At 42.9% G+C, this 20,960-nt stretch overlaps 1 protein-coding gene across 1 annotated transcript in view; it reads right to left on the bottom strand.

Moving 5' to 3' along the window:
* The window catches only part of LOC126235275 (gastrin/cholecystokinin type B receptor-like), a 118,788-nt gene that overhangs the window by 39,490 nt on the left and 58,338 nt on the right, over positions 1-20,960 (bottom strand). The window contains exons 4-5 of the mRNA XM_049944004.1: positions 20,724-20,808; positions 13,805-13,980 (exon numbers count right to left, since the gene is read on the bottom strand). Of these exons, the coding sequence (XP_049799961.1) occupies positions 13,805-13,980; positions 20,724-20,808 (261 nt within the window). The remainder of the gene's footprint in view (positions 1-13,804; positions 13,981-20,723; positions 20,809-20,960) is intronic.

The following is a 20,960-nucleotide window of genomic DNA, read 5'->3' on the forward strand; positions in this document are numbered from 1 at the left end:
GGGTACCGGGTTGAGATTCATTGGGAGAGTCCTTAGAAAATGTAGTCCATCAACAAAGGAGGTGGCTTACAAAACACTCGTTCGACCTATACTTGAATATTGCTCATCAGTGTGGGATCCGTACCAGATCGGGTTGACGGAGGAGATAGAGAAGATCCAAAGAAGAGCGGCGCGTTTCGTCACAGAGTTATTTGGTAACCGTGATAGCATTACGGAGATGTTTAGCAAACTCAGTTGGCAGACTCTGCAAGAGAGGCGCTCTGCATCGCTGTGTAGCTTGCTCGCCAGGTTTCGAGAGGGTGCATTTCTGGATGAGGTATCGAATATATTGTTTCCCCCTACTTACACCTGCCGAGGAGATCACGAATGTAAAATCAGAGAGATTAGAGCGCGCACGGAGGCTTTCAGACAGTCGTTCTTCCCGCGAACCATACGCGACTGGAACAGAAAAGGGAGGTAATGACAGTGGCACGTAAAGTGCCCTCCGCCACACACCGTTGGGTGGCTTGCGGAGTATAAATGTAGATGTAGAGTCTAGCTCCAACTACCATTCCACGCTCAAAGTCTGTTAATTCCCGTCGTGCGGCCATAATCACGTCGGAAACATTTTCGCTCGAATCACATGAGTGCAAATGACATCTTCGCCAATTCACTGTCCTCGTATATCTTATGTACGCGATACTACCGCCTTGTGTATATGTGCACATCCCTAAACCATGACTTTTGTTACCTCATTGTAACTGATAAGATCAGTAGCTAGCATCTCCCACATATCATCTTCCGACTGTAATTTGCATGTACTTCCTGGCAGAGAGAAAGTATGAGCTATTTTTTTAATCATGACGAGCCCCCTTGTGGTAGTTTAATCTATATGGTAGCGAGATTCGGACTTTGTCTTGGGACGGGGGCGAGGGGGAGGGGGAGGGAGATCCCTACAACTTTATTCTATATTCTTTACCCCACATGGCATGAGAAAATGCTACTCTGCGGTAACCATAATCCAGCCGCGAATTGCGCTGATTTGTTTCTTTTGTGTCCCTTCACAAGAGGTAGCTCATTTAGCTTGCATTTAGGAATTTTGTCGGGATGGAGGCTTCAAAGTACAGACGCCAATTAAGCTCACAGAGGCTGACCTTGAAGCATCACTGTGTTGTCTACCAGTTCAGGAAACGCCATCCTCTTGTGTGTTGGGAAAATTTGTAGGTTACAAATCTGAGAACTGTTTTCATGTAGGCTGGAAGTGACAAAGCGGCATCTACTTGCAAGTTTCTGTCTTTCATTGTGGAGACAATGGATTGGTCACGCACGGAGTAGTTTGAAGCGAGGAACTCAATCCTTGCCCTGCCAAAGTTATTTCTCAAGGCTAGGAGGCGGCGTGCACGTAATAATATCTCTCTCTCGCTCTTTTTGTCTCTCTATCTTCTTGCGTGGAAACTTTCTGTTCAATGTTTTCAAAAACATTCCTAGGGGAAGGACCCGAAGAGTCGAGCTACCTTCGTTTCATTGGCCGACCGCTATTTACACATTGTGTGTGCCTGATGAACATTTTTAGGGCGGTTGATTTTCCGTGGAACACTCAGGAGGATAGAGAAGCGGCGTTTTTCGACGCCCTGGTGTCGTATCTGGAGAGGTGCAGATTTTCTGACTCTGTGTTGAGATTGACTGTACCCGTCATAGCCTGGACACTGATATCAGACATCGTGGGGCGCGGATGCTGCCTTTGAACTATGAAGCCGATTTTTAGTTTGGTAAGTGCTTAATAGGACACAGGTTTGCGTAAGCGTTCGTAATCCCGAAAGGATTTCATGGAGAAACATGATTTTTTTCAGTTCTGTAACAATGATATCATTAATTCCCTTGACCGATTTGCAAGTGGGCGTCTTAGTAGAGAATTGTGTCCACGCGTTTCCGCAAGATTGCTCTTGCAGTGCCAAGTGTATGCAGTTAATTTGTTGCCTGTTTGATTAACATCCGTTTCAGATGACTTGATCCATGCAACTGCTACCGCACCACAGGTGAATGTAAATGTGATAAAGTTCCTCAGAGCTGCTAACTTTCATTTTTGTCTTTCATATTTCTCTTTGGCCTTCCCATAAGCGTTTAATGTATAATCCAATTGGTTCTTTTCTATCTTCATTAACGGTTTTCTGTCACTTGTGCATAACCTGCAGTTTTCTTTTCTTTATTTGTGTCTATTCCATAGTCCGATAATCCGTGCCCCCTTTCATTTAAATAATTAACGTAAGACCGGTAACAATGGTAAATTATTTACGAAGGCTTCATTGCTTTATCCAGTGTGTGAAATTTTGATATTACGTATCTGAACAATTTCGGAGGCGGGTTTCTGATTCCCGTTAGTTCCAACGGAATCCGGCATTTAACTGACCAGTTTAGTCAAAGCCCACGTCGACCTCTTGCAAACGTATCATCTTCCGTTAACACAATAAATAAGTATTACTGTTAGAAACTGTGTATATGTCTTCAGGCACTGTAACTCGCTACGCCCAAATGACCCAGACTGTATTAAACCAGTATTTGAGACTGGGAGCATTTGTAGACTTACAACAAACTTTAAACGTAATTTTAAGCTTCTGCTCCTTATATACTTATCGTCAAATATCTTTCACATTATATATATGAAGATGGTATATGTTCTTTCGGACATGTCCGAAAGAACAGATACTATCTTCATATATATATATATATATATATATATATATATATATATATATATATATATATATATAAGGCTCACCGGTCGTTTGACCACCTTCCTCTGTGCGGGTGCACAATCAGTGCCCGAACTTTTACGGGAATCGCCGGTAAAGCCGCGAATAATGAGTATGATGGGCAGGGGCACTATGAATATAGTGCGGGACAATAAGTTGCAAATGTGGGTCACACGGGAGGCGTGCCAGAGATAAGTCCCTGCAGTCGCACTATCCTCTGTGTCCTCGGTGGCTCAGATGGATGCCGGCACGGTATCTCAGCTTGTTCGGTCAGAGGGTTAGCTGCCCTCTGTAATAAATATAAACTGAGTTAATGGACCAACGACGAACTGAACCGGGTGTCTTGCGAAGTCCACCACGAGAAGATGCAACGAACGAAAAAAACGAACAAAAAACGAGATTTAAAAAAAATATGGATAGAGCGTCTACCACGTAAGCAGGAGAACCTGGGTTCGAGTCCCGGTCGGGGTGCACATTTTCAACTGTCCCTGTTGACTTATATCAACGCCTGTATGCGGCTAAGGGTGTTCATGTCATTGTAATCTTTCACATTAACTGATTTGTTGAAGAATCAGACGTTTGAAAGTGTGATATACAGAATCGGAGGTGGGGGTTATTCGTGTCGCACTATCCATTTCCTTGTTCTGGTAAAGATGTTCCACAACTTGTCTCTTTGTTGGTACTTCATCAGTTCACACGATTTTAACATTTTTAAAATGCTCCCAGTTTCGTATTCTCTTGTTTCCGACAACCACGTTTCGGTTCACATATTTATGAGCTCCACACGTAAAGTTTCAGGAACCCATTCCTTAATTCCAAGTCACTATTTGCGACAAGCAAAGGTCTTTCGTTGTTAGGTTGCTTCTGATGTCTTACCTGTCTCGACTGTCTTATGTAACATTACTTACCAGACGGCAGAACTATTTAACATATAGTAGTACACTTCCCATAGGTTCATGTTAACGAAGTGACTCCTCACCGATCTTTATCGAACTTTGATCTATTTACTAGTGTGTTCAAACATCTATATCTACGTATGGGGGATATACTTCGCAAGTCACCGTACAGTTCGAGAAGGACGGTACTCCAATACAGTTTTAGAGATTTTCTGTCATGTTCCACTTCTTCATGCGTCTATTGACCGAAGCAAAAATGACTATGTACGAAGGCGACACCAGAATCTTCCTCCAATACCCATGGTGAATCTACCCAACAGGTAACGTCAGCTTTTTTCCAAAGAGACCAGTTTAAGTTCGCGTAAGATCCCTGTTACATTATTCTATATTGTTAACGATCGTAGCACCATGTTCCCGAATCAGATGTCAGCTACCATGACTGCTTGATCATTTGCTTGAGCATTAGAACGCTGGGCGGACTAGGTTCTTCTATGTTATTTCCTTTGTAGATGGACTGTACTTTTACTATTAACACATATTGTGCTAAAAGTAGCTTGTCCTTTCCATTAAGTAGCCTTCGTAAGACTTCATTACTCTCGGCCATAAGGATTGGCATCAGTTCTGTTATAAATTTATTTCTGTTCCGAAACTAATTTTGAAATTAGTGGTTCTTCGACGCACCATTCCTAATATAAATTTGTCTTTCTTATTTAGTACTTCAATCCTACGTATTTAGTTGTTCTCTGTGCTGAAGACGGGATTCACTGAGGGTAGAAAGTTCGTTGCACCATGAGAAACACAGTTTCCCAGATTATTACTGTGCCTACATGACCCTGTTTTCAGGTTTATTTCGTTGTCTAAAGTTACTGTCGATGATGTTATAGTGCGTACATGATTAGTCAAAATTTACACTTAAGTATTTGCACGTGGGTTCATAGCAAGGCTTTCAGAACGTTTCTTTACCGTTTCACTCTCGAACGTAACACGGGAAACACAAACACCTAAATGTTTTCGAGCGAGCTCTGACTACTCTTATTTTATGACAGTGGTCATACCTATATGGGGTAGGTGCAAGTTGTGATAAGCGCGACAGTCACCTACTTCGCGATAATAGAAAACGATTGCCCTTCTTTGGACTTTTTCGAATCCTCCGCCAGTCATATCTGTTAAGTAAGCCACACTGCGCAGTGGTACTGCAGAAAAGGGCAGACAAGCGTATGAGCACAGTCTGTTTAGAAGATTTGTTGTGTCTCATAAATGTTTTGTCAAATAAACCTTCTTGAGTTGACCTACCATACAAAAAATTTCTATGTACTTGTTTCAGTTTAAGTTCTTCATAATTGCAATCCCTGGGTATTTAGTTGAATTGACTACTTTTAAATCTGAGTGATTTATCGGGTAATAGAAATTTATCGAATTTTTTGTAGTATTCGTCATATCTTTTTTTTAATTGTAGGTCAATTGTCACTTTATGCAGCATGAGATCTCTTGTTTAAATCATTTCGTTATTCGTTTTGATGTTCTGATGGCTTTACTAGACGGCAAACGACACAGTCATATGCAAGCAGTAAAGAGAGCTCCTCAGATTGTCTCCTGAATCGCTTAAGCAGATTAAGAAAAGCAGCGGGACAAAATCGCTTCCTTCTGGGACCTCAGATGTAACTTCACTTGCACTAGATCACTTCTCGTAATTGTTACGGAAGTGAGGCTTAATGGGAATTTTTTTTTATTTCACACACACTTGTACTACCTGGGCAGTATTCCCTGCTGCAATCGCCCTCCGGAGTGGCCGTGCGGTTCTGGGCGCTACAGTCTGGAGCCGAGCGACCGCTGCGGTCGCAGGTTCGAATCCTGCCTCGGGCGTGGATGTGTGTTATGTCCTTAGGTTAGTCAGGTTTAAGTAGTTCTAAGTTTTAGGGGACTGATGACCTCAGAAGTTAAGTCCCATAGTGCTCAGAGACATTTGAGCCAGCCTACTGCAGTCAGTTTCCGCTCGTTACCACATATTCCCCATTATCTCGTTCGCGGACTCATGTGTACTGGAATGATTTCTCTTCTACTATCCGATCTATGCAGCAGTTTTCACTGTCAACTACGGTGAGGTGACAAAAGTCATGGGATACCGATATCCACATGCACCGGTGGCGGTAGTATGACGTACACAGGGTATAAAAGGGCAGTGCGTCGGCGGAGCTGTCACTTGTACTCAGGAGATCCATACGGAAAGCTTCCCGACGTCATTATGGCCACACGACGTAAATTAACAAACTCTGAATGCGGAATAGTAGTTGGAGATAGACACGTGGGACATTACATTTCGGAAATCATTGGGGAATTCGATATTCCTAGATCCACAGTGTCAAGAGTATACCGAGAATATCAAATTTCGGGCATTACCTGTCACTAAATGACCGAGCGCAGCGGCGTTTGCGTAGATTTGTCAGTGCTAATAAAAGGTCACTGCTTGCAATAACATCAGAAATCAACGTGGGAAGAACGACGAACGTATCCGTTAGGATATTGCGGCGAAATCTTGCTTTAGTGAGCCATGGCAGCAGACGACCGACACTATTACCTTTGCCAGTAGAACGACGTTCTGGGCTAGTGACCATATCAGATGGACCCTTGGAAAACTGTGGTATGATCAGATGAATCCTGATTTTAGTTCCTAAGTGCTGATGGTATGCCTAGAGTATGGTATAGACCCTACGAAGCCATTGGCCCAAGTTGTCAACAAGGCACTGTGCAAGTTGGTGGTAGCTCCATAATGGTGTCAAAAATGGTTAAAATGGCTCTGAGCACTATGGGACCTAACTTCTGAGGTCATCAGTCCCCTAGAACTTAGAACTACTTAAACGCAACTAACCTAAGGGCATCACACACATCCATGCCCGAGGCAGGATTCGAACCTGCGACCGTAGCAGTCGCACGGTTCCGTACTGAAGCGCCTACAACCGCTCGACTACCAAGGCCGGCCATAACGGTGTCGGCTGTGTTTACATGGAATGGACTAGGTCCTCTGGCCCAAATGAACCTATCACTGACTGTAAATGTTTACATTTGGCTTTTTGGTGTCCATTTGGAACCATTCATGGCTTTTATTTCCGAAACAACGACAGAATTTTTATGGATGACATTTCGCCATGTCACCGTACCACAACTGTTCGTGATTAATCTGAAGAATATTCTGTGCAATTCCAGCGAATGATTTGGCCACCAAGATCGCCCGACATGAATCCCATCGAACATCTACGGGACATAATTGAGAAGTCAATTCGTGCACAAAATCCTGTACCGGCAACACTTTCCCAATTATGGACTTCCACAGAGGTAGCAAGCCTCAACATTTCTGCACGGGACGTCCAACGACTTGTTGAGTCCATGCCACGTCGATCTGCTGGACTACACCAGGCAAAAGGAGGCCCGACACGATATTAGGAGGAATCCCATGACTTTTGTTACCTCGTTGTATGATACATCCTGTGTAAATGAAGCAACGAATTTACAACCATCTAAAAGTTAACCTAGAACACTAACCACAAAATAATACATGTTGTTGTTGTTGTGGTCTTCAGTCCTGAAACTGGTTTGATGCAGCTCTCCATGCTACTCTATCCTGAGCAAGCTTCTTCATCTCCCAGTACCTACTGCAATCTACATCCTTCTGAATCTGCTTAGTGTATTCATCTCTTGGTCTCCCTCTACGATTTTTACCCTCCATGCTGCCCTCCAATACTAAATTGGTGATCCCTTGATGCCTCAGAACATGTCCTACCAACCGATCCCGTCTTCTGGTCAAGTTGTGCCACAAACTTCTCTTCTCCCCAATCCTGTTCAATACTTCCTCATTAGTTATGTGATCTACCCATCTAATCTTCAGCATTCTTCTGTAGCACCACATTTCGAATGCTTCTATTCTCTTCTTGTCCAAACTATTTATCGTCCATGTTTCACTTCCATACACGGCTACACTAAATACAAATACTTTCAGAAATGACTTCCTGACACTTAAATCTATACTCGATGTTAACAAATGTCTCTCCTTCAGAAAAGCTTTCCTTGCCATTGCCAGTCTACATTTTATATCCTCTCTACTTCGACCATCATCAGTTATTTTGCTCCACAAATAGCAAAACTCCTTTACTACTTTAAGTGTCTCATTTCCTAATCTAATTCCCTCAGTATCACCCGATTTAATTCGACTACATTCCATTATCCTCGTTTTGCTTTTGTTGATGTTCATCTTATATCCTCCTTTCAAGACACTGTCCATTCCATTCAACTGCTCTTCCAAGTACTTTGCTGTCTCTGACAGAATTACAATGTCATCGGCGAACCTCAAAGTTTTTATTTCTTCTCCATGGATTTTAATACCTACTCCGAATTTTTCTTTCGTTTCCTTTACTGCTTGCTCAATATACAGATTGAACAACATCGGGGAGAGGCTACAACCCTGTCTTACTCCCTTCCCAACCACTGCTTCCCTTTCATGTCCCTCGACACTTATAACTGCCATCTGGTTTCTGTACAAATTGTAAATAGCCTTTCGCTCCCTGTATTTTACCCCTGCCACCTTTAGAATTTGAAAGAGAGTATTCCAGTCAACATTGTCAAAAGCTTTCTCTAAGTCTACAAATGCTAGAAACGTACGTTTGCCTTTCCTTAATCTTTCTTCTAAGATAAGTCGTAAGGTCAGTATTGCCTCACGTGTTCCAGTATTTCTACGGAATCCAAACTGATCTTCCCTGAATAATACATATGAAATGGTAAAGTACTAAAATTAATTACTGGAAAATTCCTTTATAATACGGAACAACATAAGGAAGATGGAATGGGTAGTCAGTCAGGTTTTTCGAATGCTGTTTTCAGAGAATCAAGGAGTGGAAACCAACTAGTCTGTTTATACACGTAGCAACTGTTCAGGATGGTTATTGTGGTGACTCGTTACCTCCAATATTTAAAGCATAAAGAGTTTTTGTTGACAGTGCAGTATTTCTGCTGCGTTACACATCATTTTCTGCTTTCCAGACAATCCTCAGCAAAGATTTGGTCTGTTTCCGGCTCCTTCCATCTTCTGTAGTGCCATTTAGTTCTGCTGGACGCTAATGTATCTGATTTATCTTTGCAGGAAGAGTGGCACTGTTATCTTCTCATGCTATAGAGGGTATCTTTCTTCATTGAGACTGCTTTTCTTTGTGGTATAGTAGACCATTGAATCTTAGCTTCGCTAGAGGTTGGTAATTGTGGTGTACAATGCACACTGTGGTTTACTGACAATCGTTTGGAACACTTTTGGTGGATACGCTAATGTTTAACTGGAATTCATTTTCTAATTTTCCAACATCGAGTGAGTGTTTCCATTCTGTTTGTTTAGTAAATCCTTCAGTTCCATAAAACTTATGTTTTTCTAGGACTATAATACGATATAAACAATAAAACGCCTTGGAAAGTACACAAAACATACCAATTGGCGGTATTTTATTATTTAAGGCTTGCAATACACTGACAGAAAAAAATAACACCAAAAATGATTTATGTACAGTAATGTCATTTGGGGAATACATTTGTCTAGATAACATATGTAAGGTATTGCAAGATCACAGTTTAATGTGAGCAAGAGGTAAGCCTTTGCAAATGTGAAATGCTGGTACAACAATAACCGGTGTCACCGCCAGAATGTTGAATGCAAGCTGGCAAACGGGCATGTATTGTGTTCTACAAGTGCCGGACGTCAGTTTTAGGGATGGAATTTCATGCATGTTGCATTTCGTCGGTCAGTACTGGGATGGTTAATGTTGTTTGTGGATGGTGCTGGAGTTGCCGTCCGATGACGTCCCATATGTGCTCGGCTTAAGTCAAATCTGCTGACGGAGCAAGCCGAGGTAACATGTCGACTTTCTGAAGAGCATGTTAGGTTGCAACAACGGGATGTGGTCGAGCATTATCCGGTTGGAAGACAACCCCTGGAATGCTGGCCATGAATGGCAGCACAACAGGTAAAACGCCTTCTCACTTACAAAATTCGCAAACATCGTGCTTGGGATAACCACGAGAGTGTTCCTGATGTCATACGAAATTACACCCCAGACGATAACTGTAGGTCCAGTGTGTATCACGCAGACATGTTGGTTGCAGGTCCTCATCTGGCCTCCTCCTAACGAACACATGGCCATCATTAGCACCGAGGAAGAACCCGCTCTCATCAGGAAACACAACAGGCCTCCACCCTGCCCGCCAATCGGCTGTCGCATGACATCTGAATTCGCAAATGGCGGTGGTTTTGGATCGGTGACATGAAGTTACGGGGCTTCTGGGTCAGAGCTGTTGCCGTTTCGTAACAGTTCGTTGTGTCACTGTGGTGCCAACTGACGCTCATGTTGTTGCCTACTGCAGATGCAGTATGATGTGCCAGAGCCAGAAAGCGAACACGATGGTCTTCCTTGTCGGCAGAGTCACGTAGCAATGCGGAGCCGATCTCCTTGCGACCGAACATTCTCGTGACCACCTCAACCAGCAATCATATACAGTGGCTACATTCCTGCCAATTCCTGTTGCAGTATCGCAAAAGGAACATCCAGCTTCTCGCAGCCCTATTACACGACCACGTTTAGACTCAGTGAAGTGTTGATAATGGCGTCTTTGTCGCCTTAAAAGCATTCTTGACTAACATCACCTCACCTCGTCCAATCTCAAAGGTGACTATCGCTCACGGCCGTTACATCGAGTATTTAAAGCAAACCTGGTTTGCATCCTCTTAGGCGACTGGAACGAAATCTAAACAGACATCAGATGTAGTAACACGCCTACCAACTTTCGTTCATGTCGCATAACTCCTTCTTGGTGCTGTGATTTTTTTTTCCGTCAGTGTTTTTGGTGGCTGAATGTGTAGATAGCACTCTGGCTTGAGTAACCTTTCTGCAATTCAAACTGTGATATGCCGATTAAATTCTTATTACATACGTGTGAGACTGCCCTTGATTATATCAGTTTTTCCAGTATTTTGGAAAAATATATTAATAAGGAAACTGGACGATAATTTTATGTTTGTTGTCGCCTTTCTTGTAGAGAGTCTTAACAACATTGCATATGCTAACCTGCCTGAAAAAATTCTCTGTGTAGGTCACGCATTACACAGGTTACTAAGAACATTACTTACTAAGTTCGAACAACGTTTCAGAATGCTGTTTGAAATTGCGTCAACATCATATGAACCTTTGTTCCTTATAATTCTTATAATTCTGTTAATTTCAATGAATTATGTTGGTGCTACTCCTAATTGCTAAAAGTTTTGTTGGAGTGACATTTTTAATAAACGGTTATACTCTTTGTTCTCCAACTGAACCAGTTAATCCTACTTTTACTGCTATATTCAGAAAGTGATTATTAAAGCACTTGCAGCTTGTGAATTATCCGTCATAACATTGTCATTTAGTTTAATTGTTATGGTATATAGTTCACTGACTGGTTGTCCTGTCACCTGTTCGACAATTTTCCTTATAGTTTTAATCTTATTATCTGTATTGTTAATTTATGTCAGGATGTGCATACTTCTGGATATTTTAATGGCTTTCCGTAAAATATGAGTCGTTCTCTTTCCTGTATCGTATAAACTGACTGAGCCGTGCGTGGCTCATGTTCCCGCCATCATGTATTTTAAACCCTGTTTTTAACGTACTTCCACCTCACTACGTTAATTTAAATTACGGGTGTCACTGAGTTGCTGCTTTGACCCGCCAGGGTAGCGGAGAGCGCTAACGCGCTGCTTCCTGGACTCGGGTAGGCGCGCCGGCCCCGGATCGAATCCGCCCAGCGGATTAACGACAACGGCCGGTGTGCCGGCCAGCCTGGATGTGGATTTTAGGCGGTTTTCCGCATCCTACTAGGTGAATACCGGGCTGGTCCCCACGTCCCGCCTCAGTTACACGACTCGCAGACATTTGCAACACATTCACACTATTTCACGATTTACACTAGATGCAGACAGCTGCGGTACACTAATCCGTCCCGCAGGGTATGGGGTGGCGGCAGGAAGGGCTTCCGGCCACCCCTTCAAATTCACCATGCCAAATCCGTACTTAACCCTGCCGACCCTGCACCCAATGCGGGATAAAGGCATTAGCAAAAGAAAGAAAGAAGACTGAGTTGCTGCTTTGCCTGACTGTAGCGGCGCTAGCAGCGCGTATCAATATATCCCCTCTCGTAGTATCTTTGCTCGACTGCTATTACTTCCGGGTCGTTGTCTGTCGTAAGCGAGTTCCGGTCGCGAGTTAGGGCGGCCAGTGAGTTGAAACTTGCCACGAGGGCAGTCCGGTACTGCCAGTTGGGGAGTTACATAGCGGCAATAGTGCAGTCGCGTTGGAGCTGTGAGGTCTGCGTCGACACGGCTTGCCCAGCCATTGCCGCCACATCAATTGAGCCGGACCACGGTCTTGGTGGATCGTCGGTCAGTCGTCGTACCGGACGACGCGTTTTGGCTCGCCGATCATTCGTGAGTCTGTTGTGTGTGTGTGTGTGTGTGTGAATGTGTGTGTGTGTGTGTGTGTGTGCGTGCGTGCGTGCGTGCGTGCATCGACTCCCGATTTGTCTTCGTGCGTGCTTAGTTACTGTTGGGTATTGTACAGGTCTTCATACAAGTGTTTGTCAGGTTGTGTGTGTAGTTGGCGTTATTTGCACTGACGACTATTTTAGATATTGTCGGCATTCGAAGGCGAGTCGGTCGGTTGGTGCGGACCAGGGAGGATCTCCATGCGGTGCAGTCGGCTGTGTCCGCTGGCAGTCCCTGCACAGTGTCGAAGCCTATGTGGAGCTGTCCATCCCTACGAGCTTCGTGGCTCACACACGCAGAACGTCAAAGTTGAGTGGTGTGTTTAGTACCCATGCCACGTCCGTCATGTTGTGTCGTTCGTTTCGGTGGTTCGCCGTTGGGGAGATTTTCCTGTGAGCAAAACCGAGTGTTTGTAGTGGTGAAATCGAGCCGCGGTGCGGTGGAGTTAACTATATGGGTTCACTACAATTCAAGTGCACCTGCGGAATTTTCTGCCTTGTGGCCGTTAGTGTTCTGGTTACCTGCCCTGGCCACTGACGTAAATTCAGGCAGTGTCCTTTCCTCACCTGATGTCATTGTCCAACGTGGTGTGTATTTTTGACAGCTTAACACATATTTCATTGTGGATAATTACGTCCGTAAGAGTTTGGTGTTTGAGTTTTTATGTACCGATTGGTGGCGAGCAAGCCGTTTGGTCATTCAGTCTTTGACTGTCTCTTGGTTGGGTTACCGACGGATCAAGTGTAGTTGGACCCACCACCTTTCTCACCTAAGAGAACGTTAATGTTTCGAGGGCAGGCCCAACACCCCCGCCCCCTCCCTGGAGGCGTCTAAGTGCCGCTGTCTGTACTGTCCTTTTCATAGGTGTTTAGCGGTCTGTTGGTAATCTATTATAGCCAATGTTTTAAAAGAAATTTTTTTTATTGTGTTTTATGTAAATCAATTTATTTAAATCAATTGTGGGTCTTCAACAGCTTAAAACCTTATTCTTATATTTAGTTATTGTCGTTGCATTGCTTCTTCATTTAGTGCGCGTTTGGCCATTGAAAATTTAAAGGTTAAGGTATTTTTGAATTTTTGGAAAATCAGCTGTGGGCCTTCGACCGCTTAAAGCTTTATTCTCAAAATTTGTCCTTAAGCGAAAACATTGCGGCCTTCTGCCTTAAAAGATTATGGTAATATATTTTCAAATTTTGAAGTTTAATTGTGGCCTTCAGCCGTTTGTATTGCACCTTGTACATGTTTGTTCTATCTTCTTTTGCCTTGAGGCTTTCTTTATATATAAACTATTTTATTTCCTATTTTTAACTACATTTTTATCTTGTTGATTTTTAAGATTTCCTGTTTTGAGCCGTTCAGCCGTGAAGGAATTTCATTTTGAAACTCGTCGTCGTAAAGGTTCGGCTATGTGCCGTTATGGTTTAAAGGTGTTATTAAATTACAATAAATTACAATTTTGAGTGAAACTGACCGACACCTTATTTGGCCCTTTCCACAATCCTAATTACTTGTTCTGCCCAGCGGGTTTAGCGGGCGTCTCACTGACATCAATCTATGAAGTTAATGACTGTGCCTCCTATTTCGACGCTGAAGTGAACAACGGTCGTAATACACTGAGCATGTGCGCTGCATACCTGGTGAAGACGACGTACAGTTCTGCTACGTTCAGTGCGATGGCGGCTCCACCAACCAGCCCGAAGAGCACCAGGTAGACGACACGGTCGACGTTCTTCAGGTAGGTGTTCTCACTCCACAACGCGAGCGACAGGTTCGAGTTGGGCGGCAGCTCGCAGTTCGCCATCCAGGGAAACTGCTCGCGACGCCGCCGAAAGAAGTTTGTTAGAACTCGTGGCTTTTTGTAAGACGAACAGACAGTGACTGTACACTGAGGTGACAAAACTCTTGGGATGCCTCCTAATGTTGATGGTGTTGAGACAGATTAATTGTGAAATGTCAGCTTGGAGTGTTTTGAAATGTAGGTTAATTAATTTGTAAAAAAAAGCGCATCATATGTTCTAATGAAAGCATGAAAACTATTTGAAAATGAATCTTAATGATTCGAAACCGGTAACGGTACCTTTTGAATAAAGGAACTGAAAATAAATTTGTGGCTGGTCGCTGTCTCAACACCATCAACATTTGTCTTCAAGTAACAGCCACAGTCTACAACCATGTCATCATCGGACAAAATTGCATACCTCCTAATATCTCGTCGGACCTCCTTTTACCCGGGGTAGTGCAACATCCTTACGGGGCGTGGACTCAGCAAGTCGATATAAGCCACTGCAGAAATATTGAGCGATGCTACCTCTGTAGCCGTTCATAATTGCGGAAGTGTTACCGGTGCAGGATTTTGAGCACGAACTGATATTCGATGGGATTCAGGTCGCGCGATCTGGGTGGCCAGATCATTCCCTCGAATTGTCCAGAATGTTCTTCAAACCAATGGGGAACAGTTGTAGCACGCTACGTGACATCGTTGTTTGAGAACAGGAGGTCCACGAATAGCTGCAAATAGTCTCGAGGTAGCCGAACGTAACCATTCACTGGTCAGTGATCGATTCCGTGTGAACACAACCCACGCCTTACGGAGCCATCACAGTCTTGCACAGTGCCTTGTCGACAACGTGGGATCATAGTTTCGTGGAGTGTGCCCCGCACTCGAACCCTACCATCAGCTCTTACCGACTGAAATCGGGACTCGTCAGATTAGGCCACGGTTTTCAAGTCGTCTAGGGTGCAACGCATCAGACATGGTCACTAACCCAGGAGAGCTGTTGCAGGCGATGTCGTGCTGTTAGGAAATGCACTCGCGTTGGTCGTCTGCTGCCATGGCCCACTAACGCAAAATTTCGCTGCACTGTCCTAGCGGATACGTTCGCCATACGTCCCACATTGATTTCTACTGTTATTTCACGCGGCGCTGCTTGTCTGTTAGCACTGACAGCTCTACGCAAACGCCTCTGCTCAAGGTTGTTAAATGAAAGCCGTTGGCCACAGCGTTGTCTGTGTGGAGAGGTAATGCCTGAATTTTGGTATTGTCGGTACATTGTTGACAATGTGGATCTCGGAATATTGGATTCCCTAAGGATTTCGGAAATTGAATGGCGTTAGCGTCTAGCTCCAACTACCACTCCGCACTCGATGTTTGTTAATTCCCGTCTAAAGGCCATAAACGGCTAAAAACACGTCGTAAACCTTTTCACACGAATTACAAATGACAACTCCACTAATGCCCTTTCGTACCTTGTGTACGCGACGCTACCGCCATCTGTATATGTGATGTGTATATCACTGTCCGATGTTTTTTGTCATCTCAGTGTATAATCTTATTTCTGAATGTGTGGCTTCGAAGGTAGCTGATCTTCCACGTAACAAATCATACAAATGCACTTACTGTGTTGTTCAGCGTGTATACACAAGGACCTCCGGAGACGGTTTAGTGCAGTTTGATACACAGTAATTCAATTTTCGTGTCAGGTAAGTAGAAGCCAGACTCTTAATTACTGGCTGACGATAAATTCAAAAAAGAAAGCAATAAAGCTAATCATCTGTTCAAAGTTTTCTTCACTACCTCCAAGAATCTGACAGAAATGAAACATTTCTAGACGACCCAAACAACAAAATAAACATAAATAGAAACTTACTGTCGCTGACAGAAGTTACTAATGCACTCTATTGGAGGGCCGCTCAAACCAGAGGTCACCACATCGAATCCTGGTAGCGGTAGAAATTTTCGTCACACGTGTTCGGTCAGTTGGGTGGTGTAACCTTCTTGACTAGCAGATTGCGCGCAAACGACGTGGACTGAATACCAAACTGCTCTGCACTGTCTCGTGGGTACTGATGATTGCGATTATTCTGCCGAATGATACATTAGTTCCTTTGAAGGCAATCGACAGGCGCAGACTATGCGCCTGCACTGGAGTCCACAGCCGTTTTTCTCTTTGTGTTCATAAACAACACGATGTCCATAAAATGTACAGTAACCTGTACTCGGTATACACATCCTACAAGAAGGGTGTCAGTACACGAGGATTGAGAACCTTTCCGACGAGGTAGCCCTACTGACATTTGGAGACTACATACTAACCATTATAAATACATGCGGCATTATATTGGATTAAGTGTTGCCTTTTGTAAGCAATAATTAACGTAGTTGGCATATTTTTTGGTGAAATACGACAAACATAGTGGACAGTGAAGTAATACGACAAACATAGTGGACAGTGAAGTAAATAGTCATCATCTTAATCACAAATCAACACTTCAGTCCTCCATCATAACTATCTTCGAATTACTAGTGTACCAAAAAGTGCTATGTTAGCACCTAAAACTGCGATATCTCGTAAACAAATATTTAAATATAGAAACATGTGATTTTTCACTAGGAATTTTGTAGAATTGAATTAACAACGAATTTGACAGATACTGTATACTACCTGAGGGTTATTTGAAAGTGCTCTACAACATAGTATTCAGTATAATAAGTAATCAATGATTTTAAAGTAGAAATTCAGTATGACCTCATTTAGTAGGACTGCTACATATGTACACAATCTTCTGACTTCATAGGGGGTGCCGTACAGGTTTTCATGAAGAATGACAATTTGCGACGCTCGCATGTCACTTGTTTTTGTCAGTGAAGCAAATCTCATTTTCTGGTCCACTGGTGAGCGTCTTCACTGTACGAGTGCTCCGTTTGTACAATACCGTAACATACTTTATATTATTTCAAAGTTTCTTTGATTTACTGTGAAGGAAGTGCTTATTATTTTCAGTGTTTGTTTATGTTAATTATTTCATGTCACTAATTTTCAATCACAGTGCTCTAATTTTTTAAATACAAATCAATATTTTTTCTAAGTGAGAAACGAGTTCAAACTTAAACTATTCTCTCCTTTTTGAGGTCAGTCAGAAGATAGCTTTTCGTCAGTATTTAACACACAGAAATGAAAGCTTCTCGATCTTATTAGACAAAATGATGTGTATCAGTTTTCGGATGAAATGCTAATTATCTTATTTATGATACTTGTCTCAGTTTAATAAGTTCCGTATGTAACTGATTTTAGCAAGTTACGTGACATTTCTGAGGTGACACCTTGAAGTTTCATGAAAATAATAATAATAATAATGAAACTTCCTGGCAGATTAAAACTGTGTGCCCGACCGAGACTCGAACTCGGGATCTTTGCCTTTCGCGGGCAAGTGCTCTACCATCTGAGCTACTGAAGCACGATTCACGCCCGGTCCTCACAGCTTTACTTCTGCCAGTATCTCGTCTCCTACCTTCCGAACTTTACAGAAGCTCTCCTGCGAAGCTTCTGTAAAGTTCGGAAGGTAGGAGACGAGATACTGGCAGAAGTAAAGCTGTGAGGACCGGGCGTGAATCGTGCTTCGGTAGCTCAGATGGTAGAGCACTTGTCCGCGAAAGGCAAAGGTCCCGAGTTCGAATCTCGGTCGGGCACACAGTTTTAATCTGCCAGGAAGTTGCATATCAACGCACACTCCGCTGCAGAGTGAAAATCTCATTCTGTAATAATAATAATAATAATACTTCTGGTAATGATAGTATAACATTTACTCAGACAAGAACTTGCTATATATCGAAAATTTGTAACATTATAGAGTGAGATAACACTTTTAGATACAGTTATTTGGTTAATAGACATATCTGTCAATAAATTGTTTTTGGAAGTACGAGTAGTTCTATTCATCGCATGTTTGTTCCAGGTCAACTACCAGTTGTAACACTGTACACATTATCAACTTTGTGCGAAAGTAGTACTATGCAATAGTCGACTTTATTGAGAGATACGTTGAGTAAGTTGATGGTTATGGGCATAATACAAGGAGAACAAATAGTTATATTACATACCAAATGAAATTAATATCATAACTTCTGACTTAACTGGTGTCCAAAATTAAAGAAACAAATGAAATTTTGCAAGACTGACCTTATTTTCCCCCAAAACTGTATTACTAGGTGGTAGTAGAGTAGAAGCAATGTGAAGAATTCAGAATGTAAACAACAGCAACATGCATAACTGTTGGCAAAAATGTTTTTCGTTTTTTCGAACTTAACAGGTTCGCACACGTATTCCGACAACTGGTTAATGATTTTCAGTATGAGGTGTGATGGCCTCTGACAACAGTCCAGACCTGACAAAGACGGTGCATGCTGTGAATGATGTCATCGGTCTCATGTTGAGGCAATAACGCATATTCTTCGCGCAGAGCTGCTAGCAAATGTTGGAGAGTGGTTGGTGGATGCTGACGTCATGCAACCCATCTCCCTATTGCATCCCAGACATGCTCTGTGGGATTCAAAGCGGGAGAGCGAGCAGGCCATGCCATGCGTCCAGTACTGCAACCACCTTTGATCTACGTCCTACGAGGTCGAGAATTATCGTCCACTGGTACAAGTCTGGACCCACAGCACCTCTCAACATCCGTACAAGAGGTCCCAAGATCTCGTCACAATACCTGACTCACCCATACTATTTCATGAGGAGATGGTCAAGTGATCAAAATAATCCATGCCCACACTATCAGGGATTCTCCTCGACAACTGTGTCTTTCCGCAATGTTTGGGCCAGAAATCGTATCCCAAGTTCCCTCCAGATACGAATCCGCCGAGAATCACTCTCCAGACCAAGTCGGGATTCATCTGTGAAAATAACATTGGCCCACTGATCGACCTTCTAGACAGCATGTTGACGACTCCACTCAAGACGTTCCCTTCTGTGAAGACGCGTCAGAGGTGCACATACAGCAGGTATCCGACAATAAAGGCAACTCTACCGAAGCCTTCTGTACAGCGTTGCCTCGATGCTATAAGACCCGTGGATGCTGCGACGTCAGATACCATTCTCCGCGCAGTTCTAAGGCGGCACTGTCGTGCCCTCACTGGTAAATAACGGTCTTGTCTCTCTGATGTCAGACATGGTCAGCCCTGCCCTAGTCTCCGGGATACCGTTTCTGTCTCTATCAACTGTCGCCACATCTGGGAGACAACAAAACGATTCACGTTAAGCCATCGAGTAATATCAGTTTGTGACCCTTCTGGTTCTATTCTTCCTATACCCCCGCCCCCCCCCCCCTTACCCTCCAGTGTGTCTGACACGCGTCTTCTCTGTACCATACTGCACCGTCTGTGACTAGCCGCGCGAGAGAGCCACGCCGTCTGAGTCGCCTTTTCACGGTTCGGGCGGCTCCCCACGTCGGAGATTCGAGTCCTTCCTCGGACATGCGTGTGTGTGTTGTCCTTAACGTAAGTTAGTTTAACTTAGATTAAATAGTGTGTAAGCTGAGGGGCCGAAGACCTCAGCAGTTTGGTCCCTTAGGATCTTAGCACAAATTTCCAGTTTCATCTGTGACTGTGTACACAGCGATTGTGGATGTGGAACTACCCAGCAACCACTACCCCTTTTGATAGGTGTCCTGACGCCATCGATGGCGTGGTTGACCGTTGGCCGGAATGCCACCTATCGTGCAAGACACAATCGTACAGACATCTGTTGACAATCTGTATGATTATGTCGTGAATTAGATGTTCAAATGTTCAAATGTGTGTGAAATCTTATGGGACTTAACTGCTAAGGTCATCAGTCCCTAAGCGTACACACTACGAAACCTAAATTATCCTAAGGACAAACACACAGACCATGCCCGAGGGAGGACTCGAACCTCCGCCAGAACCAGCCGCACAGTCCATGACTGCAGCGCCTTAGACCGCTCGGCTCGTGAATTAGACACAGAACGGGGAAATAGCGGTTTATTGCTTTAATTTTAGACACAGTGGAGTTAAAATGCTAACTGAGTTATAGGTCAACCTGTCATAATTATGAAATGAGGTTCAAACTTAGTTTGAAAAGGTTTAATTTTGAATTTTCTACCGACTCCTCGGGAACTAAAGAAGGAAATAATAAGTTATTTACCTTACTGAAAATTCCTTTATGGAAATAAACACAAAATCTCAGTAGCTTCAGTTATTAATTCTCCTCATATAACTACTAGTATTTATAATGTTTGGCTAATAAATTGGGAGCAAGTAATGGAGTCAAACCATTAGCGTATATTTCAATATAAATAGTGTTTGTGTATTTAAAGTTTGAGTTACATGTTAAAGAAAGTTACATGCTGAATACAGAGGGTAATAAAAGTCATAGAATGAATAAATCAAAGCTCTCTGCAAGTATCGTTTCATTAAATTTACATCATAAAATTCGCTGAATATTTATTCTGATATTTATTTTCTAAGTAATTTTATATAATCTGACAACGCAAACGTAACACTAATTTAGAGGTACAAGAAAAACTATCTAATTCATTTTAAAACTGCTTATCAGCAGATGCCCAGATGGGCTATTTTTATTTCTTCCTTGCAAAACTTGGCATAAAACAAGGATATAATAATTACTGTTATTAACAAAGTGTCTACATATCAAGATAATTATTTGTAGTAAGTATGTGACCAAGTAACAGCTTATAGGCTCACATATATTCATACTTGCTGCCATCATATGAGGAAATGGTGTAAATAACACGTACCTGGGTTCCATTGTCTGTAATATTGTAAATCGTCAGTAGTGTTCGTCTTGGTGATGTTAGCACTCGTAAGGATCTTTGCCCAGGGCTGAAAAAAGTTTGTCAGACCGTTAAAGATTGCAGTTTTCGCATCTGTTTAAATTTATTAAATATAGTAATCATTCAGATAGATATGTAGGTGTATATGAAGCAACATTTTAATGAAGTGCTTTGTGTACATCCTTGGTCATATTACTGAGC

Source organism: Schistocerca nitens, chromosome 2 (genome assembly GCF_023898315.1).
Source record: "Schistocerca nitens isolate TAMUIC-IGC-003100 chromosome 2, iqSchNite1.1, whole genome shotgun sequence".
Lineage (NCBI taxonomy): Eukaryota > Metazoa > Arthropoda > Insecta > Orthoptera > Acrididae > Schistocerca > Schistocerca nitens.